Below are 26,356 nucleotides of genomic sequence, written 5' to 3'. Positions count from 1 at the left end.
TCAGAATTCCTTTGAGGTAGGGTAAGGTTCGTTTAGAAATGTCACTTTACAGATGCAAAAAAGCAAGGCTGGAAGAGCCTCAGTGATCTGCCCAGGGCCACATAGCTACAAGGTGAGGCCAGGGCTTCAACCAGGTCTCTCTCTATAGCCAGATTCGCACTGTGACGCCATGTTGATGGCAGATGGAGCTGGCTGACATGACAATGCCGATGGTTCCAGGATAAGCCTTTGGTGTGGGGCATGTGAACTGCTCTACTTGGACAGGTTATGGAGAACCATGATCCACTTATTTTATATTTATACATGTACATTTGTATTTACACAGAGAAAGTGCTGGTAAACTAACACACAAACAGCCACTGGAATAGCCATTTCACTACTTACAGAAGTCTGAGCACTCTTAACCGCTCCAAGTTGCTGAGTTTGCATTCTGTCTCTATTACTACAGGATTTGATCTGGACAGGAGCTGATACTCCTTGACAGACACTGCTTTCAGTATACTGCACAGCTCGAACTGGTCAGTCATCCAGCTTTATATTAAAGAAAATTCTGACGTGATATAACGAGTTTTTTTCCCTATAGAAGATGTAAAGTTTAAATTAGGTATTTTTGAGAAATTCTTAATGCTGTTTCTATACCTTTTATAAGCCATTCAATGTCAGTAAGAAAAGCAGAAACTCTATCCCATTCTCCCAGACAACTTCTGGACAAATGAGCATTGATGATTAGCAGTGGTATGCTGGTAAATGTTTATCAAATGGCTCTCCAAGGGGACAATAAAGCCATGATCTGTAGCTTTTGCCAATTTCTGTGGTGTAAATACTCCCACCGTGGCTGATCTCAAGCCACTAACATGTTATCACTGAAGGTGGGGTTGGAAAGACATACACGGAAGCATACCTTTATATAATATTTCTACCCTGCAGGCACAATAAATAACTTCAAGAGCATAGGTATAAAAAAGTTAGGGGGCCTCCCTGGTGGCGCAGTGGTTGAGAGTCCGCCTGCCGATGCAGGGGATACGGGTTCGTGCCCCGGTCTGGGAGGATCCCATATGCCGCGGAGCGGCTGGGCCCGTGAGCCATGGCCACTGGGCCTGCGCATCCGGAGCCTGTGCTCCGCAACGGGAGAGGCCACAACAGTGAGAGGCCCGCATACCGCAAAAAAAAGAAAAAAAAAAAAAAAAAAAAAAAAAAGTTAGGAAGTGATGAGTTTTGAATAGTTATAGTTAAATTACATTAAAAACAAAGGTAATAAGTTTCTCTAATTTAATTTTAAATAATGGCTGTGTTTAACAACCAGCTCTCAAAATGAAAACTTAACAATTGGCTTTTATAAGCTGGTATGAGCTAGCCCAGCATACCACTGAAGTGCCCCAAAGGCAGCAAGATTCAACTTTTCCTTTCGATGTTTTAGATTACAGGCGAACTACTGACAGCAGCAGCAGGAATTGGAGGGCCTTTGGACTATAATAAGTAAAAGCACATAAATCCTTTGAGCATGCCAGGGAATAACTTGGGGTTTGTTTTGATTAATTTAAAGTCTATCTACATATAGCAATGATCATCGCTCTTTATAATTTCAACTTATTTTTTCAAACTTCAACCAAGAGTGATCTTCAAACCCAGGGTATGGTCCTTGAAGGAGGCGGCCAGTGGAGTGAAGCATCTAGCTGTCTTCTTCCTTCCCAGCTGGGTATCCTAGCCCGCTCTTACCAAAAGTCTGAGCCAGGGAAGAGGAGAGTAACTTGAATAGCCAGGTGAACATCTAATGATTTGCCCAGGGAGGACCCAGGTACCAGAACTCAATTTAATTTCTTCTACCCAACCAAGTATTAGTGAAGATCGGAACCAAGGCATCGAGAGGTTGCCTCCGCTGCCACCCCAGCTTTCTTCCGCCCTTTGACCTGAGCTGGTGCTCAAGAGGCCGGAAGTCTTCGCCAGCCTCCTTCATCTAGTTTTACCTCTGGTAGCACTCCAGGCTTTCCATTCCAAGTGCTTTGTCCTGGGTAGGAACTACAAGAGAAAAAACAGGTAGCCTGTTTGAGCAGTTCTGATTCACTAGCCCTTATTCATCCCGAGAGCTTACTTTTTGTTTCTCTGCCATTCAATGGCTCAATTAGGGAGCCGAGTGGAAAGTCAGACCTACAAGTTCTGGCAGACTAGTCGGTGGAGGCAGTTTGCTGAGACTAGTGTCTAGGGCTTGGGGGATATGTTTTTTTGTTTTTTGTTTTTGTCTCCCGTGAACAGGGAACTCATTAAGTCTTACTCATTGGATATTCATCGGAGCTTTCTTGAACAGTGGCCTAACTGAAGGCCCTGTGCCGAGTGCTGGACTGAACAACTCTGGTACCTGCCATCTCAGGCACAAGGATGTAGTGTGTGCTGACTGGGGGGCCCACACTGATGTTTAAAGGGAGTGTAGGTCCACCTACTGAGAGATAGGACCATGGATGCCTGACCCTTCAGTCTTCTTGTGATTGGTATTTTACTTTCTATGAAGCGGATAAGGGTTCTGCCTGGGCACCTTCTCTTAAGAACTGGCTATGTGCACAGCTGGTTCAGTTGCTGGGACTCTGAGGGCTCTGGGCGGAAAGGCAGGTGAGGGCTCAGGGTTATGAAAACAGCTTTGGGACTCTCCCTGCCTGGGGTCTCCAGGAGCGAGACTATTCTTAGGAGGTGTCTCTGCCCTGAAGGAGCTTTTCTTTGCCACTTGGCCTGAAGGACTTCTTTTTGAAAAAGAGATTTGGACTCGAGTCAAGTCCCAAACTGCAAAGAAATGGCCAATTAGGCTGCTGGGCCGAGTTCCAGCCAAGGAGGCAGGCTCTGCCTCTCAGTGCTCAGCACAGGCTGGAATGCGATTCTTGGCCCATGGTCCCCTGGTCTGGTGGGATGCAGGAAGCCAGTTCACAGACCATGCCCCTCTCCTGATGGAGAAACCATGAGTCAGCCTATCCCGTTCCCTCTTGCCCTGAGAGCCCAGCACAGACAATCGCAGGGCAAAGCAGGAAGAGGGGAAAAGGAAGCTGTAGAAAAATAAACATTTCCTTGCATTTTACTTGGAACAGAACATCATTTGTGGCGTGCTAAGATCCACAGCATCTCTCACGTGCCCCCCTGCTCTGTTTTCCTCCTCTTGTGTAGAAACAGATTCTTTCCTTACCTGATGAGAGTCCAGGGTGCATCCTGTGGAAAAACAGGAGCAAGATATAGAAGGTAAAAGCCAAGCCACCAAAGATCACGCCACAGACCAGGAAACTATAGCTGCCCTGAGCCTGGAATATCTGCCAAAGGGGAAAACACAGAGAAACAGGCCATCAAAACCTCACATAAAGATGTATTGGAGGAAGCAGGCTTCTCGGGCCTCAGCAGGTTTTTCAGTCAAGTTCTGGCCCATCATGCCAATAGACAGAAACACTGGTAGGAGGGACATCTTGGCCTTGTTTCAAGGTTATGTTTCTGGAGGTGGCAGAAATCCTGCTGTACGGCAGAGGTTGGACCCAGTGACCCCTGCAGTCCCTTTCAGCTCTGTGTCCTGGAACCTTTGAAAATCTCCATATCTTCCTTAAAACTCCAATCATATTAGGTGTTTCTATACCCTCAAGCCCTGACCAGAACTCTGCAGAGGAGAGAGATATATATACATATCCTTTTATTATGATATATATGTGTGTATATATATATATATCTCCTTTTATTATGGAAAATTTAAAACATATACTCAAGTGGCATATGGAATCCCCATGGACCCATCACCAACTTTAGTAATTAGTATGTTTCCTCTGTACCCCTTCTTCCCTGCACTAGATTACACTGAAGCAAATGACATCAGGTCATTTCAATGCAGACGGTAGCATAAGATGTAGCTCTTCCTCCTGTCCAGCAGGACAAAAGAAAAGGGAAGGAGAATTGAGTAGTGATTAGAGGGATTTTGGAGACTGAAAGACATAAGTATGGACATCTCTGTTGGTTATTACAGGTGTGACTGAAGGCAAGTTGCTTAATTTCTCTGAGTTTCAGTATCCTCCTTTGCAAAAGGAAGCATAACAATATCTTCATTACAGTCTTCCATAAAAAGTAGGTGGATTTTTTTTTTCCTGATGAACAAATGAAACGTGGGTATGTTTGAAGAGAACTGGGTGAGTTGGGCCCTTGATCAGGGCAGGAGTCGGGTAGGAAAGCTGGGCCCTTTGTAGGTGGCCAGAGGCGAAGAGAGGTGGGGCAGGGCGTGGTGGATTGAGAGGGATGGAAAGGAACTCCACCTGCAACCCAAACCCATCCCAGGCTCTGAGAGCTAAACATTCTCACGGGGCCCTCTGGCCCTGCTCCCAGACATGGCTTGTGTTTGCTTTGGACAATACCTAGCATCCCTTTACACCTCCGGGTCCCACATTTGGAGGCTCAGCTTTCAAGGGTGTCTCGGAAACGGAAACAGGTGACAGAGACAGAGTGGGGCTCCCGCTTGCTGTGTGGGAGGCTCAGGGAAGGGACAGTGGGGGCTGGCCACATCTTCTCACCTGCCTGGAGGAGCGCTCCCTGATTACTCCCCCCACCCCGAGTTTCCCCACATACCGAACCAACCAGCATCTGGAGGGCCATCTCACCAACGCCTGCCCCTGTTACCAGCACTGTGGTCGCACAGCCTAACCAAAAGAGAAGGATCTGGCTTAGTAATAGCAAGTTAAGGAGACCGAAGTCCGCTGGCATAATCCAGGTTGTTTCCGGGAAGCCTCTGGAAAGTGGTACAGCTGCCTGAGAGGACTACTTTGGATCTCTGAGATTTCTCAGACTTTAGCTCTTAACTTTGCTTAGGTCCTACTTGTCATTATATCCCTTCCTTGTTCTGAAACCTTCAATTGCTCACGATTGTCTCCAGCGTAAATTCCAAGTTGCTTAGCCTGGCATTCAGGGCCCTTCCCAATCTGAACGCCAACTACCTTTCCAGAAAGATTTCCTGATCTCCTCTGCCAGGCAGGCTAGTGTCCTCACTGCCCTGGCATCGTGCTGACCAGCCACACCTCTGGTCAATCCGGCAACATGGCACAGACCTTCGGAGCCCAAGCTTCAGAGTCAGACTTGGGTTCCAAGCCCGCTACATCACCTACTAGCCATGGGACCTTAGGCAAGTCCTTCCCATTCTCTAGGCCCTGGTTTCCTTCGGTAAAATGGGCACGACAACACCTCTTTCGCAGGGTGGCTGTGTGGATAACTGACGCAAGACACGTGAGTGCTCGGCAGAGCGCTGGCCAGTTCTCCGCTTAAACCCTTCAACGCTGCCATCAGGATCAGGTCCAAATGCTTTAATGTGGTTTGCAGGGTCCTCTATAATCTGCCCCCGTTGAGAGCTCAGACTGTCACAGTATCTGCTCACAATCTATCCTCCAGTCAGGAGAAACCCTCTTCCGTTTCCTGACCCTGCACACACTCTCACCGCCAGCTTCTCATACATGCCTTCACCCCCTCCTGAACATTCCTCCTCTTCCTCTTTGTCTGGAAAACTCCTGTTCATCTTTTAAGTTGAGATTTCCATCATAATCTTCTCCCCCAGCCCCGTCCTTGAACCTGGATTAGCTCCTCCTCTGTGCTCCCTCAGCCCCCTGCACTCTACTCTCACGTGCCCCACCCACCTCCCACCTGTTTATCAGGCAGCCTCCCTCTATAGGCTGGAAGCCCATGAGAGAGGATGTGCCTTGAATTTTAGTTCAGTGGCATATACCACTGCTTATATTAGCACAGTGGCCAACGTACGGTAGACACTTAGTGTTTTTTGAATCAGAGGTCGCCATTGTCTCCTCTGTCCTTCAAGTTCCTCACTTACATTTATACCTGTCTCTGTGCCTTTGCTCTCACCCTGTTCACTGCCCCCCACCCCAACCTTCCCCGGAATGCCTTTCCTTTTTCCTCCGACTTTCCAAACCCTGGGGCAGTTCATGTTCCCTCCCCTCCATGAAGCTATCTCTAGATTCAACACTGGTCAGTGGTACCCACTGTCTGTTCCACTCATACATTCAAAAACCTTTCAGTACCTGCTATGCATCAGGTACTGTGCTAAACACTGAGGGTACTCAGATGAATAATAAGAGTTAACATATATACTGATCACCTGTGAGCCAGTTACGCTGCTAAGTCAAGAGCTTTACATTTCCTCTAGTGCACAAAACCATCCTCACAGGAAGGTATTTGCATCCCAATTTTGCACATAAGAAAACTGAGGCTCAGAAAGGGGAAGGAAATTGAGCTGCACAAGGTCACAGAGCCAGAAGGTGTGGAGACAGGACTGACCTTCAGATCTGCTGATGACCTCAAAGCCCATGCTCTTGCCCTTGTCCCTTGCTGGTGCATTCAGGGAGCGTGTCGTCAAGGAGAGGACGCAGATAACATAGGTAGAAAAGCCTTGAGGTGGGACAAACACGAGAGGCAGGTACAAAGGAGGGGGGCACACCTTCCCAGTGGGGTCAGAGAAGCTTCCCAGAGTGGGGGGAAGGGGAGGGACTTGAGCAGGCAGATGAGAGGGTGGGACAGAAGAGGGCATTCCAGGCAGAGGGTTCACTTTGTGCCAAAGTGTGGAGATACAGAATGGGTTTTGTGCCGTCAGGGAATAGCAAGTAATTCAACATGGCTAGAAGGTGGGCTCTGAGGGGAAGCAGGGAGGGAGAAGGCTGGAGAAAGGAAAAGCGCTCCACAGAAGATGTGAAGGCTGTGAGCAGCTCTGTGTTTCCAAGCAATCCCTCTGGAGCCGTGTAGAGGACGGCCCAGTAAGTGTTCCTCACCCTGGCTACATGTTACCATCACTCAGCAGCTCTGGACCAGTTAACATCAGACTTCGTGGAGATGAAGCCCAGGCATTGGGCTTTGTTACAAAGGCTCCAGGTGATTTTAATGTGGAACCAGCAGTGAGAACCACTGATGGAGGCAAATCTGAAGGCCAGGAGACAAGCCAAGACCTGCCAAGGCAGGGATGGGAGTGATTAGAAATTATGAAAAGCTGGGCACCCTTAACTATTCCAAACAGGTTAAGTGGTTGAACTAAGGCGGGGATGGTGAGAAAAGAAGAGGACCGATTTGAGTGATCATTTGCAGCAGAACCAACCAACATAACATTCTTCTTATTATTAAACTCTAACATTTGTTAATCACTTCAACCTCTGTGGGATATACGATGTCACAGGTGATACCAACATTACTTCATTACTTCCTTTACTCGTTTGAAGGTTGGGGATTATCCTTTGAGTCCAAGGACCCAGGTCTCAGGATCAACTCAGCGGATGAGCGGGATGTAGCTCTCATTGCTCTGACCCTGCCTGGCGCCCCCCGCAACTCCCCACACCAACGGCCCCCACTCCTGCTCTAGAGAAATCACTCATCTTTAGTGCTGGTTTTCCAACACTCTAGGGCACCTCTGATTACTTCTGAGGGTAACGTTAAATGTGTTCAAAACATAATTATTTTTAATTAACTTATTTTTTTAAAAAAGATCTTTGCTATACGCCCTTGGCAGGCTACGGAAAGGGAAGGAGACTCGTTGAGGGAATCAGAGGTTTCCGACATCAAGGAAGCTAGGCACAACCCTGAATCAGGTGTGCAGTCATTGTTCTACTCCACTGTTTCAAACAACATCCACAATAGCAACAAAACACAGAGGTCCTTTTACTGATAAGTTATAAAACCCCTTTCCTGTGCTATAATTTTTCCTGTGCCACTTTGCTTTTCTTTGAACTTGTTATTTCCAGCACATGGGTGTTACACAAGATGCCAGCTGTGGGTCTCTAGACACCGCTACGGGGGAAAAAGAAAATGGGAAAGAGATGCTTACTGTTTCTCTGTGGTCTGAAATCACATGATCCGGTATAACGTTGAATGGGGTGGGGGGGGGACACGTGGGCCAGAACAAGCCTGTTGCCCCCAGAGTCAGGAGGGGAGCCTTCACTTCTGTGAGGAGGTGGGGCAGGGACCTTGTAGCTGGAAGACCCCAGGAAGAGGGGCTTGCGGGGAGGAAGCAGCGCCTGGCCCGAGGGAGTGCCTCTTCGCTCTTGGGCGCTCGGGCTCACCTTTGTACTGCAGGATGTCCTCGGTGTAGGCCAGCATGCTGGGAAAGGTGCTGCTGAGGAACAGGCCCAGACTGGCTGTTCCCACGAACAGGAAGACGACGTTGTAGGAGAAAACAAGAAGCACCAGGAACGTCACCACCACGCCGACCTGTCATGGCGGAGACGAAGGCGATGAGAAATTGGGGAAAAGCTGGGTGGTCATGGAGAAAGGAAAACCAGCAGTCCGTCTCCAGACTTGAAAAGTTCCTCTCCGGCCGCAGGGGCAGCGCTGTGAGCCCCTTGCGCCCCCATGTGGAATATATGGGAACTGCACCTTCCCCAGTTGGTGTCGGCCAAGGAAACCCTGAGAATAGGAGAAAGGGGGCAGGGGAGCCCGGCCAGACATCACGCAAACAGCGTACCGCGCATGCCGTAGAAACGCTTAGCTCCTACTCCGCTCCGACCTTACAAACAAAGCCTTGAAGAGTCGCCCGGAAAATCTCTAGACTTGGGAAGTTTTAAAAACACCTAACTCTCTTAAGTTAGCCTGCATGACAGAAGACTGAGGATGCCAAGGGCGAATTAGCAACTCTGCCAACCAACTCTGCTCCCACTCGGCGTGGCCCCCTCCTCAGTCGGTGGCGCAGACTGGCTGTCAGCCTGCTTCTCACCTCCCTACCGGCCCCTCATCCTCACCTCTGCACCGGGACACACACGCTCCCTCTCCCCTGCCCATCTTCTTCCCTAGCCAACTGTAAGCTCCTTAAAGGCAGAGACCTCATCTTATAGAACTCGGCACCCCAGCAGTTCCCCGCAGCACCCCACCACCACCACCACCACGTGTGTACTCATTAACCAGTAAGTGGTTGTTGAGATCCAGGAGGACATCAAGAACAGAGTGACCCTTAATTTTAAAATGAGCGGAATCTGGGAAGAAGTTGCAGTGAATTCGAGACATGGCAGCTGCAGCATCTGGGAGCTTGCTCAGGGCTGTTCAGCTGTAGTCCCAACAGGCTGCCCACGAAAAGTACCTGAAAAGCTTTAAAACAATTCAGACACCCAGGTTCCCCTCCACACTTCCCCCTGCTCCCTGAATCCGAATCTCTGGGGTAGGGGCCCAGGAATCTGTATATTCCAAAAGCACCTCCAGTGGGTCTAATGTATTTGGGAATCACTTGCTCTAGGATAGTGTTTTCCCAAACTTGCTTGACAACACGAACCCCCTAGAGTGTTTGTTGAATATATAGATTGCTAGCCCCCTCCCCTGGGCATTCTGATTCACCAAGTCTGAGCTGGACCCAGAAATCTGATTTTCCTTTTTAAAAACCAGCACCCCGGGTGAGTTTATCATCAGTGCCTAATTCATGTGGAGGCTTCAGACTTCCTTTTCTCACCAACCCAGAGTCATACCCACTGTCTTCTCTCTAAGCAGCTGGCCTCATGTGCTAGAGAGTCTGGCCACCAGCAGCCCCTGTACCCTCACTCTTCTCCACCCCACGGACCTCAGGAGTCTTTCTGCCTGCATCACATCACCATCACCCCAGCTCCACAGAACAGGGGCCCTCTTCTTACTAAGCTTAGCACTTCCTTCGCCTCTGTCCTTCGACCCCGTCCCCTCTCCCCTGGCCTTCTTCATTCACTTACTCTCTGACGTGTTATCCTCACAGGCCTCCTCCTTACAGGCTTCCTGCCTTTCTCCTCTGCCTACAAACACGCTCATACCACCTGACTCCTGTCAAACAAGACTCCCTTCACAGACTTATTTGCAATTCTCACACCTCCACTTCCTTCTTACCCTCAACCTCTTTTTTTTTTTTTGGCTTCCACTGTGCGGCTTGCGGGATCCTAGTTCCCAGGCCACCAGGGATCGAACCCACCAGGGATCAAACCCGTGCCCCGTGCAGTAGAATCACGGAGTCCTAACCACTGCACTGCCAGGGAATTCCCACCCTCAACCTCCTGAGTTTGGCTTCTACCCCCCTCCCCCCACCTCCCATCTACATTGAACAGAAATTTCTTTCTTGAAAGTCATCAACCAGCACAAGGCCAAATCCAAGGGCCTTTCTTGGGGCTCATGGTCTTTGACCTCTGTAGCCTCTACATTATTTCCCAACCTTCTCTCCACTAGAAACTCAACTCAAGGAAGTACTTTCCGACAGTGGATTGGACTTCCTGGAAAGGTGGTGAGTTTCCAGTCACTCGGGGGTGTTTAGACAAGACTGTGGACCCCTTGGAAGGGATATTACAGAGGTGATTCAATCCCTGGTCGGAGGTTGGGCTAGACAACCTTACAGGAATCTGTAGTCTGGACCTCTTTGTCATAGATGGTGGCATGGATACACAGACCTCCTGCCTCTGGAGCAGACCAGTTCCTTGAAGGCCATCCTACATGACAGTCTGGCTACTTAAGAATCATCTGAGAGAGCTGCAAGATGTAAATTCCCAGGCCCCAGCCCAGAGATGGTGATTCTGAAGGCCAAGGGATCCCTGGCCTCCACTGGCCATAGGGCTCTGACCAGCTGGGCACCACGCTGAACAAGGGAGGATCAAGGCCAGCACCTGCTTCTCTCTACTCCTTGCAGGCTGTCAGCTGGGATCTGCTCCAGACACAGCACTAATCTTCTCCTACAGCCCCTTTCTTCAATGGGTACAAAATCAGAGGCCCACAGAGGGGAAAGGACTTTTCCAAGATCGCACGAGTAGGCTCCACCCCTTGGATTTCCATCCCTTCCCCACCAGCATCCCTCTCCTCTCCTCTCTTCCCTCTACTTCTACATGTCTCACCTGCTGGCAGAGTCCAGTTCTGAGCAAATGTCCTGGGGCAGTGCTAGGGCCAAGAGTGAATGGTTCTGGGTCTCCAAAAAGTGAAAGGAGGCCACTTACCACATTGACGAAAACCATGGTAGCTGGCTTCACTCTTGAGGAGATGGGAATGGAGATGAGCCGACCCAGAGTGATGAAGCCCCAGAAGAGGCTGGGGAGGTAACCGGCCACCTTGTGTCCCACAGACAGCGGTTTCTCTACTGCATAGCTGTACACAAAGGCGGAGTATGCCCCCTGTGGGGAGACAGGGCCTGCTGAGCACACCTGCAGCGTACCCCGCGCAGAGGAGGCCTAGCTGGGGCAGGTGTGGTGTGGGCTGGCAGGGACTGGTCCTGCTGCTGGAGGCTTAGGGGTGGGTTTGGAGCCGAGACCACGCGGCACACACAGGCCTGAGCTGAGAGTGGAACCTGGGCACCACAGCTTACGGACGGTGCCTGCAGGAGCTAGGGGATCCAGGAAGGTGTCTCTGGGTCCCCACGGGGGTCCCGAAGGGTCTGGTCATGCAGGCTCTGCCCACCCCCCCTTCAACCAGAGCGGAGTTCCACTACGTGCCGTATTTATGAGGATCCCACAGAAGGTGTTTTGTTGAAGGAAGGGTGCTGCAGCTGAAAAAAAGGTGTGTATAGGCATCTCATTTTACAGATGAGAGGGCAGAGGGAAGTGAGTTGCCCAAGGTCACACTGAGAGTTGGAAGTCAACCAATACTGTCACGAGTACTTGCCACCAGGTCATCTAGGCTTTTAGGGCCTTTTCTTTGGAGAGTCCCTCATATGGCAAACCAGTTAATCAATCAGCCATTCAAAACTGTCCTAATCCTTAGAGATTTCTGGAAAAAGGCACTAAACAGAGTAACAGAGGTTACTAGTGGACTGAATAGCTGGGCCCAGGTCCCGCCTGTAGTTTGTTTACCACATGGCTTGAGAAGCCCAGGCTTCGAATGCATTCGACAGGGCCTGCTGAGCACAGAGTTTATATGGCATGACCTCTACCTGGGGGAAGAGGACACCACCCCTTTAAAAAATGTGGGGAGCCTACACTCAGTAACAAACCAGAGGCCCCTATCCACAGGGTTCATGAAAATAAAGACAACTGAATGAGACAGGAGACCACAGTTCCAAGGGGCTGTATTCAATTCTGGAGAGACTCTCCCCTGGGACTTGTGCTTGGTTTAAATTTGGGGACCCACTGTAGTACAGGTGAGGTCTCTAGGAAACCCTGACGTTCCTCCTTTCTCTTACCATCCCCAGACTTGAGGCTCAGGGGGCGCAAGGGGCTGCCCAATAAGGGACACCGTCCAAGGGCAGGCTCACCGTCAAGCCGTCGGTCATGAACAGGACCAGGGCGGCTGTGATGTGGATGGCGAAGAAAGAAGAAGGGACTCCTTTGAAGTTCTTCCTCTGGCAGCAGTGGAACAGGTCCTCGTGCCCTGGATGAGACACAAGAAGAGCAGGGACAGGTCTCAGCTCCTGCTCCCTTCCTCTGCGCACCCAGGGACAGTGGCCGGCGGTCAGGAGAGCCCTGGCAGAGGGGAGACCACTTACTGCCTCCCACCTTCTCCAGCTTCCAACTCTCTATTAGGAACAGTCCCTGTCCATCTCACAGTGCTGTTGGAAGCAAGGCTCAGAGAGGTCAGGTAACTGGCCCAGGGTCACACAGGAGGGGTTAGGTAGAATGCAGGCTGGAGCCAGGAGTCTGCCTTCCTCATTCTCTTGGCCAGTTTGTTCCATCTCCTGCCTCCCGAGACCAGCAGTGCCAAGGGTTCTTCCCCAACCATTCTCACCTGTGATCTACATTCTCCCTCTGGGTGGGAGGGCTTACCAGGGAAGCCTCGGTATGGGGCCATGAGCCTGAGAGTTCATTAGAGCCCCCACCTGGGTGAAACTTAGGGGGCAGCGAGGAAGTGTCTTCCTTCTCAGGAGGCTGTGTCTCCAGGGTGAGCTCATCTGCAGACAGCAGGAGGGGCCTCCTCTGAGGGCAGCAGGTCAGCAGCCGCTCTTTGGACAGCAGATACAGCACAGCCATGGGCACCGGGAGCTGGGGGTGGGCAGAGGGTCAGGAGAGCCCTGTTCCCGTTAGGGTCCCCATTTCCCATGCCTGGCCTGCCGCATACACCTCCACGTGGCTGTGTGGCAAATGTCTGCACAGTCCTGGGTGAAGACAGCTCTTTTCCCACGGTGCCCACCTGGGAAATGCAGCCAGGTGCCTTGACCCCGGGCAGGCTTGGTGTAATTGCTGCCCGACTTTAACCACAGTCATTTCCCTGAAAAGACAGGTACTTGTCACATGCAAAGCTTGGACTCACACTGGGCCTCTGCTGGCACAGGAGGTGCTAGAGATAAACTCCTTTCTAACATCCTTGTCCTGAGCAGGGCTGGAGCAGGGCCCCTCACACTCATTCATGCTGGTAGAGCATGTGATGCTTTCCAAAGAAGTCTGGCTTTTGTTCATCACAGTTCTGTGAAACGTGCTGGGGGGAAATCATTAACCCCATTTTCCAGGTGGGGCAACTGAGGCTCAAAGTTATTACTTAGTCAAAATTGTTACAACTGGAAGAGACCTGAGAGCGTTAGTGCCGGTCACACAGCTGACTTGAGGCAGCGCTAGACTGGCGCCCGGGCAACCTGATTCTGACCAGTGCCATCTCCATGTCAGGGGTTGTTCTGGGTGACGTTATACGTTATGAAGGTACAGAGACTATCCTCAGGGAAAACAGAGACAGGGACTCCTTTGGATTGAAAAATGCATGCTGTGAGCAACACACATGCAGAGCCCAGTGTCATGCTCACTGATATTTATGTTAAGCCGCTTCAGTTTTATGAACTCCCCAGAGGAATGGGAAATGTCTCCTGTTCCTGAGGTTGCCTGGAGAAGCCTTCACCACCTCCCTCAGGTGCCTTGCCTGTGTCTAACCACCCTCACTGCCAGGAAGCTCTTCATCAAGTCTAACCTCTGCCCTTCCTGCTGCAACTCCTTTCGCTTCCGAAAGAGAGGAAGCCCAGGGAACTGCGGAAGTGTCCCAGGGGCTAATGGGCTCCTCTGGGCTCGCAGGCGAAGCTGGCCTGGTAGACGGACATCAGGGGGCTGCCAGCCCCTGCCTAGTGCTGCTCTGGGGAAGCCTCCCCGTCGCCTGGAGGCAGGCTGGCTCACACAGACATTTTCCCAAGTCACGTGAATGCCACCCCTGCGCTGACACCTCCCTGTGGGCACCTTGGGAGCCTCCCTCCACTTATAAATAAGTCAGACACACCCCAGCAGCATTAGAGCCATAAATCTGGTCTGAATGCACAAGACAGCCCTCAGGAGTCCCGGGTCTGATGGGGGAGGTGAAGCCCTCCCTCCAGTCTGATGGGAGAAACAGGAAACCCACACGAAGAGGCCTGTGGTAGCAGAATGCCTGGGGGAAGGCCAAGGGGAAACAGCTGTATAAGAGGTGTGCTCACGCAGGTTGGGCTCTCCAGGGAGGTGGGTGGTGGGAAGGACTTCACAGAGGATTGGCTAACGTTGCTCGCAGGAAAACACCGGATCTTTATAAGAAGCCCATTCAGGGAAGGTAGGCTCTACCTTTAAAGTCAGAGAATGCCAGGTGGGCTGGCCTGTGTGAATGTGTTTGCCCACATGCATGCACAGCCCATTCTCTTCTGGGGTGGGCTGTTTATCTTCAGATACAAACCAATGGAAAAAGTCCGGAAATCCTGCAGCAAACAAAGTGCCTCCAGTCTGCACCTCATGGGGCAAGAGAAAACAGACCTCAGGCTTAAGCTGGCTGGACCTTCTGGCTTCCTGGTCCCAGAGTCTCAGCCTTGACATTGTACTGACAGTGCTCTTTGCCTTCGTAGGTCCCCTGTGGAGGGCACAGGCCCAAAGCTGCATTGTTTCCAAAACAATGATGGGTATGGGCAGAAAGGAAAAGGAGCAGACGGAGAGGGGTATGTTTTTCAGAGCCCCCAGTGAAGAATCTGGTACAGGGAAAGTTACAAAAGAGAAGGGAAAATGAGCAGGGACTATAGGGCAGCTGTTAGGGGCTTGTGCTGGGGGTCAGGGTTCCAGCCTGGCCAAGCCTCTTACTAGCCCCTTCTCAGGCCCTTGAGCCAGTGATGGTATGACACCCCTGCCCTGCTGTTTAAGTGGGACTGGGTGCCCTCAAAGGCCTCTTTCAATGCTACGTGTATAGCAGCACTCTGAGGCCCAGCCTACCTGCCTCAGGAGGGGTAGGTAACAAGTCTGCCTAGAGCAAAGACAGACTCCAAGTTGGGGTGACAAACCATGTGGCACCTCCATCCCATAGCCAGGTGGATGGCCACCTGGAATACTCCCCACCCCAGTGCATGCTGCTGGTGTTCACGACCATTCTTCCCAAGCTGGAGAGGAGCTGGCGGGGAGTGTGTCCCACCTCTCCCTCTGGCCCCAGCCTGGGCTAACTTGGGCCGCAGGGCACCAGAGGAGGTTTCCAGCTAGAGACCAGAGTCGGTCCTGACTTAGCAGGGTAGGATGCGAGCTGGGGAGCAGAGGGCCTTGGTATCTGACCCAGACGCAGTGACGTGGTCTCCCTGTTCTGTTCCCACCAGGGCAGCCTTGGCAGGCAGGGTCCCTTGGAGGTCATCTTGTCTATCTTCCACCCTCCACAGGGGCCCACCTCACAGCAGGCACCGGAGAATCCCACTAGTGACTGAGGACCCTGGAGAAGAGCCTGGTATGTCCTGCAGTGCTGTCCCAGGGTCTACATCATCTGGCCTTGGAGGAAAAGAGCTGGTTTCCCAGGGAACCTCTGATGACTTGGAAGTTGACCCTGATCTCATTGCACTAAACCTGCTCACTGTTTCACCTCCCTCGAGAATCACAATCCCAGGATGTCACAACCGAAGGACCTCAGAGGTGATCTCCTGCGACCCCCTGTGTTCAGATGAATCCCCGGGGGTCAGTTCTCCCCTCTTCTTGCCTTCCTGAAAGCATATCTCAGCCCCAGTACGTTTCTCAGAAACAGAAGAATCTGTACTGGGAGCTGGTATGGACTGGTATGGGTGACTGTCCACTAGTCCCCACCCAGCCCTGCCCCAGTGGCACTCACATTGATCAGGGCCATGATCCAGAAGGCGTAGGACACGCGGACCCCTGCCCCGTCCTGTGGGGTCAGCCCAGGGAGCGTCTGGTTGGACCAAGGCTGGGCCCCAGTATGGTGGTGGGCCAGGACCCTGGAGGCATGGAGCAGGTGGCTGCCGGAGGTGGCGTTGGCTGTTCTATTGGTAGGCAAGCAGTTGGCCTCAGACAGAAAGGGGTCGGCGATAAGGGGGCTCAGCAGTGCACCAAAGCCCACAAAGAAATGGAGAACCTGGGAAGGGAAGAGAATTAGGGTGGGTGGAGGCATGGCTCAGGCTTTGCCTGCCCCCCACCTTGTGTCCCATCGGGGGAGCCCCTGCCTGGGAGCAGTAGGGTGGGAGGCAAGAGAGGTGAGGAGTGAAGCTCCTGTCACCACCTTCCCGCCTGGGATAACTTGGTGACAATGGCCAACCCCTCCCTCTCTCTTCTTTCCCAAAGCTTAACCACCAGCTGGGGGCTGTTCCCAAGTTAGCATCCACCAGTTAACACCCCAAAGGGAAGGGGGCTTAATAAAGGGAAGGGCTGGACTGGAATCCTGGGTAACTGGGAGAAGGAAGGAAGAAGAAACACAGAGGGAGGAGATGAGAGAAAACACCAAGTCCTTCCATCACGCCCTTTCCAACTTACAAAGTACCTTTTCTCATTAGCACTTAGATTCCTCTGACCACCTGCAGGCCAGGATCATCACTCCATTTTAGAGATGAAGAGATCTGAGTCCAGAGATAACGGCCCAGTATGGTCCAGCTGGAAATGGTCACACTGAACTTGACCCTGCTACTCTTTCTGGGTCACCGTCCTGGTCTCGGGGAGGAGACGCCTGGCCCAGGGGAGAGGGCTGAGGGAGCTCCCCTGTGCCCTGCCCGCCCCCAGCCCCACGCCTGCTGGGGGCTCACCTGAAGGAAGACCGCCGAGTCCTTCTGGTAGATCCTCACCAGCTGCATGTTGGCCACGGTGTCGATGCAGCCCATGGCCAGGCCCGCCAGCGCCATGACTGAGGCCAGCACCTTCACGTCTCGGCAGAAGGGGATGGCGGCGAACACCAGGGAGATGGCCAGAGAAGAGGTGAAGAGGGCCCATAATGACTGGGCCAGGCTGCAGTAGCGGAGGGTGCGGTCAGTGGAGGGGGGCCGGAGCCCTTCGAAGGAAGACTCCCCCACCCTGTCCTCCACTCACTGGGTGGCCCCCGGGGAAGCCGAGACGCTTCCCCTCGCCTCTGGTCCAAGGGCAAAGGGAGCTGTGGCAGAAGCTCTGTCACTCGTTAGCTGTGGGTGGTGGGCAAGTTGTCTGAGTCTGCCCAGATAACCATCCCTACCACACAGGGTGGTTGTGAGAACTATGTAGTGGACACTTCACAAAGCGTAACTGCTAATTTTGGACTTAGAAGTGATTTTGTATCATTTACTTAAACTTTAAATTGTTTGCTTATAAACAATTATATGCAAAGATATATCCATCTCTCTCACGGAAGGTGTGAGGGGAATGGCTTTGAGCGCCTTCAGGGAGCCGTGCCACATGCGTGAGCCTGGAGGGGGGCCGGGGAAAGCTGCTGAGCCGGGCTGCAGTGCCCTCCCCACACACGAATGGAACATGCCAGGCCCTCTGCAGGCACCAGGCCTGAGCTGCCTGAACCAAAGCCCACAGCCGAGGTATTTGGGGAAATTGGTGACCCCTCTATGGGCAGAGCTGTTGGACTCTGTGCCTGGCAAGTGTCCAGAAGGGAGGCCCCACTGAGAGGTGTCTGAGTGGTGACCTTCCCCCAGAGGAGCCCACAGCAGCAGGCTGAGCGAGTGAATGGATGAGTGAACACATGGGTGGAGGCCTAAGGCTCTGTCCGGTCTTTCGGGTACACTCCGCCCAGTAAGCAGACTCTCGGAGAAAGGAAGGAAGCCTCATATTTTCTGGGGCCAGTCTGAAAGGCTAACGTGGGGGGAAGGAGAGTGGGCAGCAAGCAGGTTCTGGAAGGGAGAGGTTGCAGAGGAAAGTGTCTCAGATTATGAGGAGGTGGAGAGCCCCAGGTGCCTTTGTCTGGCTGCCGGACCTGGAGGGGTGGAGGTGGGAGTGTTGGTATTTCTGTGACAAGAAGACCTGGGTTTCCAGCTCACTGAGGAAAAGGGGGAGGCCCCAAGAGACCCCTCAGACTGTCTTTTCCTGGAGATTCTTGCCTCTGACCCTGTTGGCTCTCAGCTTTTCATCTCGCCCCATCTTTGATGAAATCCTTTATCAGAAGGGCTCTGCTGGTAGCAGCAGTTCTTTATTTTCTCATTTTCTTGTTTCCAGGCTGATCTGCTAATTGGAGATTACCAATCATGACCCCTGTCTGTTCCCAGCTCAGAGCTGTGTGTGAGGGGGCAGGGGAGACTCACTTCACCCCGGGCCACTAGAGGGAGAACAAGAGGGTCGTGTTGTGGAGAGGCCTGCTCAGGTCCCTCCCAGCACCCCCTTCCCGCTCCCCAAGCATCCCTGCTCTGCCGGCCTCCAGCACTGACAGCCTGGGCCACTCACCAAGCTTCATGCATTTCTGCTTCCTGCTACCTGGTGGCCTGTCTCATTGGTACTGGCACAGAGGCGATGCCCACACCTCTGCAGGCTGATACAATCAACAGGCCTCTCAGAATGGCTCTCTCTTTCCCCTTCCTTTCCCTGCACAAGATCGACTAGGCAGCCTCCTGGGTGGCCTGACTTCAGGGATAGCAAGAGGGTCCCCATCTCCCCCTCAAGTGTTCCCCCCACTGAGCTGCTACATGGGCCTGACACTGCCACAACCTCACTCACCACTTTGCGGTAAAGCACCGACACCCCAAGTACAAAAATGCTCTCTTGAAGAATTAACACATTATCATTATTGCCCTGAAAAACCTGGATGAGAGTGGTTAACCAGTCCTGTAGCACAGTCCTGAGGGCACGGGACCTGGGATCAGTGAACTGAGATAGGCAAGAGCTGTGGGAAGGTGTGGGAAAACTAACATTACAGGGTACATGAAAACAACGAACATTTGTTTACAGGGTCCAAGACATTCGGTGTACGTGACAATGCTGTGAGGTAGACCTTGCAATTGTGCCTCGTGTGACCCACGAGTAAACTGAGGCTGAGAAGGGCTAAGAAAGTAGCAGACAGATCCTTGACCCAAACCCAGGGCTTCTGACTTGCTGTTCCCTATGCCATGCTGCTTTCCCATGGAGGAGTGTGCACGTGTGTGTGTGTAAAAAGGCTGATGCTGGGCCATGGACCCAGCCAAGCTGGAGAGGGGAGCAGCCTGGGAGCATGAGGCCAGATTCTTCAGAGCCTTGGTCTTAGGAAGCAATGGCAAACCGCTGTAGCCACTAGAACATGAGCCCCCAGTGGACCGTCTGCTGGTGTTATGGGAAATCCAACTGCTTCCGGATAACTGCTGGCTCCGTTGCAAGCTTCCCAAGGCATCTGCTGTATCCTGTTCATTGTGGGACCCCACGTCTGGACTGTGTTTGGCCCTGAGGTGTTTGATCCAGGGTTGCTGGATGTTGCTAGTGAAATGGGAATGCTTGAGAAAGGCTTGTCTCATCACCCCACATAGCATGGCCTGGAGAAAGGGACTAGAGACTGTTCGGAGGCTGATGTGGGATAGTATGGGGGTGAGAGAGAGACAGAGACAGAGACAGAGGTAACGAGATAAAGAATCTAGTGGGCCAAGTTGCCAGGAAGGTGCTGACTGGAGCAGCAGGAGGCTCGGGAGACGGGGATGGGGTTTGGGAAGGGCTGGTGGCCAGTGGGCAGCCCTGTCCAGGCCTCTCCTCTCTCCAATTGGTACCCTCTCACCTTGTTATTCCAGAGAAGGACACTCGGTGCCCAAAGGGGGCTCTTTCGTTCCCAGGCCCAGTGACAGGCAGGAGGGAGGGATAAAAAGAGAACAGGAGGAAAGGAGAGGCTGGAGGGAGGCTGGCTTGGGAAGTCCCCTCCCTGTGACTCCTGCCAACCCCAGGGCCATGGTTTGACCCTGCAGCCTGCCAGCTACGTTCCTGGGGTATCGGGCGGGGTGAGCAGGTTGGGGGGGCGCGGGGGAGATGGAGACCTGTTCCCAGTAAGTGGGGACCCACAACGAACCCTGGGTTTGGATCCCAGGCTGCCCACCCTCCCCAGTTGTTTCAGCAGGGCTCTGCCTGGTCATTCCAAAAATCAGTCTGAACAAGTTTCTTTAGAATGGTATGTTGTTGCCAAGAAAAAAGGAGTCCTAGACACATCTCAGAGCCAGGCCGAAATACACTGATTGTCTTGGTCACTTAATGGTTTGGTCAATGGCCCCTTCCAGGAAAGTGGGTAATTGAAAATTATAGAATAATAATGTCATCGCAGCTTTGGCAGCACGGATGTGGTGGGATTTGTAATCTGAAGACGGGTCCTAGGCCCACCTCTGCCACTTCCCAGCGGGCGGCTCATGGCAAGCCGCTTACACTTAGCCCTTCTGAGCCTCAGGTGCTCTGCTATAAATTAGGGATATGAAGCACGGCCTCAAGAGGCTGCCTGCAGAGGGAGTGAGATGTCACAGTCGGTCCTCCTGTGCTCACTCACTGGAAGCTGCCTGCCGGCCACCTGCAGGCCCTGGGCTGCCCCAAAGAGCACCATCAGGCCCAGAGAAGCAGGCTCGCTGGGCAGAAAGGGTCAGAGAACTGGAGCCAGCTGCTGCCTGACACCCCCGCCCCGCCCATTCCTGCTGCCAGGCCCTCTGACTGCCAGAGTGGTACCGAGGACCAAAGAGTCCTGCCTCCCATTTTACAGATCAGGAAGCTGGCCCGGACAGGGATGAGAGCGAGTAATGCTGAGTGGGGACCCAGTTTCTGACTCCCAATCCAGGAAAAGGCCAGCGTGGTGTCATGGAATGTCCCTCCCCTGGCCCTGGGTTCTGACGTTAATTCAGGCCAGTGAGAGGAAGGGCCCCACTCCCCCAAGACAGTCTAGGGAACCCTTCCTCAGGAAGCCTGAGAAACGTCCAGGTTACTTATTAACGGCTCCACACGGAAGGCGCAAACGGGCAAGGGAAAGCAGGGAGCCAGGTGCCTGCCCTGCCTGCTGGCTGCGTGACCTTGAGCACACTGCGGACCTGTCAGCCCCCGTGCTCTGCCTTACCCAGAGGGCACATGTGATCACCTTGTCCTGCTGTGGGTGCCTGCTCTGGCCTTCCTGGTTCTGTGATAAGAGGAGGGGCTGCTAGGCTCCAAAGCAGAGGAAGGTCTTGAGCAAAACAGTAAGATGTCAGCCAGCTGTCCAGCCCTCCACTGCCCAGGGGTGGGAAAGAATGCTGCTGAGGGCCAGGCCCATGCCACCGGGGTGAGCGACCCCAGGGCGGCACTCACATTCTCCTCACATTTTTACTCAGGGGATTCCCCCTGTCCCCCATGGATAATCTCCTTCCCTGAAGGACCAGGGAAAGGGCAGAATGCAGAACCAGGAGGGGTCAGAGGCATCCCCAGCTCCCCTCCACCCCAAAAGGGCCCGGCAGTCTCCCAAGAGAGGAGCGGGGCCTGGGACAGGAACCAGGGGACAGGACACCCCCTGGGAGTGAGGGCAGCCTGGAGACTGCAGCGCAAGCCAGGGCGAGAGGGAAGGGGTGACAGACTGAGGGAGGGGCAGGGGGAAAGGTCCCCCTCTCACTGGGTCCCCCCACACTGACACCCCAGCTTGCCTGACACCCTTTGTTAAGGCTGGGGGGACCCAGAAGGAGGAGCAAGGAAGCCTGTCTTTGGGGGGTATCCCTGTTAGACTCAGATCAGGGGAGCACCCTTGCATGACGACGTTCCCTGGCTCAATGGGTGCTGGACCCGCAGGGAGTGCTCCTTACACACTGGTTAAACTTGCAGCTCTGTCTGCCTGGAACACCTCTCCCCATGTTCTTTGCTTGCATGGCTCTCTCCTGTCATTCAGGTGTCAGCTCAGAGAGGCCTTCCCTGAGCACTGAGCTAAAGTAACCCCCAACTCTGTAACTCTCCATCCTTACCCTGCCTTATTTCCTTCATTTCACTAAAATGATCCTCCAGAATGTAAGCTCCATTAGAGTAGGGACCTGTGTCATATTCACCCCAAAAACAGGGTCTGGCTCAAGAGATATTTGTTAAATGAGTGAATTAAAGGGTGAGATGAGTTTTGAGATTTTTTTAATTTAAAAAAATGAAATATAATTTATATACCATAAAATTAATCTATTCAAAGTGTACAACTCAATGGCTTTTTTTTTAGTATATTCAGAGTTATGAACTCATCACCACAATCTAAGTTTAGAGCATTTACATCACCCCCAAAGAAATCCTTTCCCCATTAGCAGTCACTCCCTATTCCTCTCTGCACCCCACCCTCAGCCCTAGGAAACTACCCATCTACTTTCTACCTCTATAGATTTTCCTACTCTGAACTTTCACATAAATGACACCATAATAGTATGTGGTCTTTTGTGACTGGCTTCTTTCACTTAGCATAACATTGTCAAAGTTTACCCATGTTATAGCATGAGTCAGTACTTCATTCGTTTTTATGGCTGAATAATATTCCATTGTGTGGAGAGACCACATTTTGTTTGCCCATCCATCCATTGATGAACATTTGCTATGTTTCCACTTTTTGGCTATTATGAATAATGCTGCTGTGAACATTTATGTAAAAGTTTTTGTGTGGACATGTTTTCAGTTCTTTGAGGAATATACCTAGGAGTGAAATTGCTGGGTCAGAGGCTACCTCCCATGTAGAGATGGATTTTTAAGCCAAGAACCATGTCTGGTGCCAGACCCCTAGGAGACCTTCAGCCCACGTTTGCTACATGCTGAAAGGTGGACAAGCTGCTGGAGGGAGAGGCAGAGGCTTTCTAGATGGGAGACTGACCAGGGTCTGGCTCAGAGAAGGGAACTGGCTTTTGTATTGTGATCCCAGAACCACAGGGGGCCAGCATCCTGGGGAAGTAGGTCAGATAGTGGCCTGGGGAACATTGCATGGAGATTGGGTCTCATGCAGTGGGCAGGAGAGAGTCAGAGGTGGGTATTGGGAAGGCAGGGCTGCAGGAAATTGAGAAAAAAAAGAAAGGTAGAGAAAGAGATAGTTAATATAGCAAAGAGAAGAACTCAAGCCTTCCTTTAAGAGCATGTGTGCAGAGGAGAGGCCCAGGTGAGGCTGGGAAAAGGTTGGGGAAACTCTGAAAGCCATTTATGTGCCCTGATGCCTTTGAGATAAAGGGGTCTCCCAAACTGCCCAGGGTGGTTAAACAGGTCCCCATGAAACCAGGAACAAAACCCTAACCTTTTGTCTAAATACCCCTCCTCTTTCCTATCTGACAAAGCACATATCTATACACCCTGCCCACCAGGTGGCTTTGGGTTTTTCTCTTCTCTGAAAGGCTTCCTGCTCTTGATAAGCAAGGTTTTTCTAAGGAAGGTCTAGTCCAGGTTTTTCTGGCCCTAATTGCACCCTTCTCCCTCTTGGCCTGCATGTGGTGGCCTCCTTCAAGATCTCTGTCAATGTCAGAAGAGAGAGAGAGAGCTGGTCCCATCCTGAGTGGAGGGCTCCTGCCCTCCTCTGCACCCACTCTAACATCAAGGCTCTCTACACCCAGTCCCTCTAATGTATGTCCCTTTGGAGGCAACCAGAAACTCTGCTCAGCCCTGGAACTCAGTCTGGGCCAAGGAGTAGGCAGGACTTGAGCAGGAATCCTAGAGAAAGAGTGCTGCCCTGACTCTCCTCTCCCTGGAGTGTGTCATCCCGCAATTCTCCCCACTCCCGCACAACAGCTGGCCCTCCCGTCCCAATTTGTTAAACCAACCCTCCTCTTGCAGTAACAGACTAGCTGCACCAGCAGTAATCACGTAAGCTGAAAGCACTAGCAGTGGTATTAGCATGTTAACTTGTGGTGAAGCCCCAAGGAATCAAGCTCTAGAGGCTGGTCTCAGGGCTGGTGGAGGTTCTGTTTGCTTTGGGGGATGGAGGATTGCGATGAGCTGTCCAGCCCTAGCTGGGTGATGACTCCTGTCTACACACAGGCCACCTCTGTGATGTCCCCCTATTTCCACTGAAGTCTACTTTGCTCTTAACCAAGGGAAGAGGTTCTTTAAGACATTTTGTCTTGCGGTGGGAGGACTGAAGTTCAGAATTGAAACCTGAACCACTGATGGGACAACTCCCCCTACTCCACCCTACCCCCACCCCTCAGATCCCAGCCGGAAGCCCCAGAGGCCCATAGTTTCCTTCCCAAGAGTGTCAGCTCAGGAATACTCAGCCCATAAGTACACACAGGGATACTCATGCCATGCCTTTGCCTGGTGAGTATAGGGTATAACTTGTACCTTTCAGAGTTGAAGCTGACTACTATGAGTCAGCTTGCTTTTTTACTCTACAGGGTTGTTGGGAAGGTTAAATGAATTGATACAAGCGAGGTACTAAGTAAGAACAGTGCCTGGCATCCCCTAAACACTCAATAAAGCTAGTTATTACTGCTACCATGATCATTCTTTTCTGTGAGCCAGTTTCCTGAGGCAAGACCCTTTCCACTGCCTGTTCAGAGCCCCTCGTTGAGTAAGGAGCCCTGAGGGAGGCACAAAGCAAGTAAGGAAGAGCTGGCCCAGCTTGTTGTGTATCTCTGCTATTTTCACAAAGCCTGGCATGCCAACCTGCCATTTAGAATGATCCTCATTCCCTTTCTTGTTCTTTGCATTACACAGGCTCCTAAAAAGTTCCAGGTAAGGGAGCTTTTGTAAGTCAAAATACTTAAAAACAAAACCAGAAAAATACCCTGACTGATTTCTAATTAAACGTCTAGGCATAATTAGAAAGGATCTGGAACTTTTTCTTAAGATTTTTGGAGTCCCCCATGCATGCAATCCTGTACAAAACCCACAGAAACACTATTGTACACAAGGAGACTTGCTTCTCAAGAGGACACTTCGGTTTACAAAAGGATTTTGGTAGTGGGGATAATCACTCCTTAATTGATGCTTTGTCAGTTGGGTGGCTTAATGTGGGGTCTATATGTATAGACACCTATGCTCCTCACCGTCAGCTCTAGAAGTGACGTGGAGGGGGAAATCCACCTCACAGATACCTCTAGCAGTGAGCCAAAGGGCAGAGCCCTTGGCGCAGAATGGCTCCCCAGAGGCTTCAGCTGTGGTTTTGTTCCCAGGCGTCTGCTTGCTTGAGTCCATGCAGTCCAGGAAACCACCCAGCCAGAAGCCAGGACTAGGGAAACCTCCAGCAGCCTCTGACTTGCAAGTCATCTAGCCCCTGCTTTGGGTCTGTTCTCCCAGTTGCACTAGGAGAGTGAATCCTACTGCCTTTCCAAAGGGCTCTGTGGAGGTGGCCCTGTCGAATTGGAGCCGGGAGGTTGAGGCTCTGCAATGGTGTCCAAAGGGGCATCTCTGGGGGCCATGCCAGGCAGAGGCCAGGGAGGAGTAACATGGGGTGGGGGAAAGCAGATGGGGATCCTGGCACCAGAGCTGGAGAGTCACCTCACTAAGCTATGGGTGAGTCACCCTGTTTCTCCCCTACGTGGACCCAAGTGCTAAGGTCCTGTTTGTCTCAGAGGCAGAAGGGTGCCACCTCCAGGGGCCAGTGCAGGAACCCTGGCTCCCTCAGGAGCAGGACCGCACAGGACCCACCTGCCCCGTAGCCGCCCAGGGGAAGGGACACCCTGTGTCAGCTGATCTGGAGCTGAGGATCTGAGTGGAGCACGCCCCAGGGCACTCTGTCCAGCCGCAGCCAGCTCTGGCACTGGGCACGGCCCCTGAGGTGACACTCCCTCTCCTTCCACCTCACTTCCAATTCCGTCCCCCACCCCCGGCAGCAGGGGCTGCAGACAAACCTCAGGTCTGCTGTGCAAGAGGGCGACCCTCCCACCTCTGCAAACTCCCTCACCCCTCTCCCTCGGGGTGTGGGTGGGAGAGAAGAGGGGTGAGAGCTGAGTCTATGCCCTCACAGGGGTGAGCGAAGGCAAATAAACAATCCAGAAGTCACCTTCAGTCTCCAGAGAGAGTTTTGCGGGGAGAGCTGGGGTGGGGGAGGGAAGCAGCCCTCCAGCTAAGGCTGGGCATGGCTAGCGCAGCGGGGAGGGGTGGTCGCTGCCTTCCAGAAGGCAGGGACAACCGGCGGCCCGAGCCCCGCGGGGGCAGAGACGAGCGTGGTGGGAAGGGTCGGAAGGGTCGGGGGGCTGCGGCGCTCGGGCGCGCGGACCGGGCACTCACGTCCTCTTGAAGACGCCCCCGAGGGCGCTGCCCAGCAGGAGGCAGAGCTGCTGCGAGAAGAAGACCCAGGAGATCTGGGGCAGCGAGCTGTGCGTCTGGCAGCGCAGGTCCAGCAGCGTGGGCCCCAGGAAGGCGATGCACAGGCCGAAGCTGAAGAAGACGCTCCAGTAGGTGAGCGTGGGCTGCAGGTTGCGGCGGAGCAGCCCTGACACGCGGACGTCGCAGCCCAT

The 26,356-nt window shown here is 52.6% G+C and overlaps 1 protein-coding gene across 3 annotated transcripts; it reads right to left on the bottom strand.

The window, feature by feature from the left end:
• Window positions 1-1,199: 1,199 nt before the first annotated feature.
• MFSD4A (major facilitator superfamily domain containing 4A) lies at window positions 1,200-26,356 on the bottom strand (the record flags this gene model as incomplete). Of its 3 annotated transcripts, XM_081224394.1 has the most annotated exons (10): window positions 1,200-2,016; window positions 3,164-3,284; window positions 4,573-4,643; window positions 8,049-8,196; window positions 10,911-11,084; window positions 12,161-12,276; window positions 12,722-12,884; window positions 15,916-16,176; window positions 16,838-17,036; window positions 26,127-26,356. In XM_081224394.1, 10 exons carry the CDS (start codon window positions 26,354-26,356, stop codon window positions 1,961-1,963), a joined length of 1,539 nt encoding a protein of 512 aa, XP_081080520.1. The 3 variants fall into 3 exon arrangements, with proteins under 3 accessions (XP_081080520.1, XP_081080519.1, XP_081080521.1); XM_081224393.1 differs by lacking the exon at window positions 1,200-2,016 and having other exon boundaries at window positions 3,087-3,284; XM_081224395.1 differs by lacking the exons at window positions 1,200-2,016; window positions 3,164-3,284; window positions 4,573-4,643 and adding an exon at window positions 7,623-7,776.

This window comes from Mesoplodon bidens (assembly GCF_964165515.1).
Source record: "Mesoplodon bidens genome assembly, chromosome: 2".
Taxonomy (NCBI): Eukaryota; Metazoa; Chordata; class Mammalia; order Artiodactyla; family Ziphiidae; genus Mesoplodon; species Mesoplodon bidens.
Note: the sequence above shows the minus strand (reverse complement) of the source record. Positions and strands in the feature narration are given on the sequence as shown.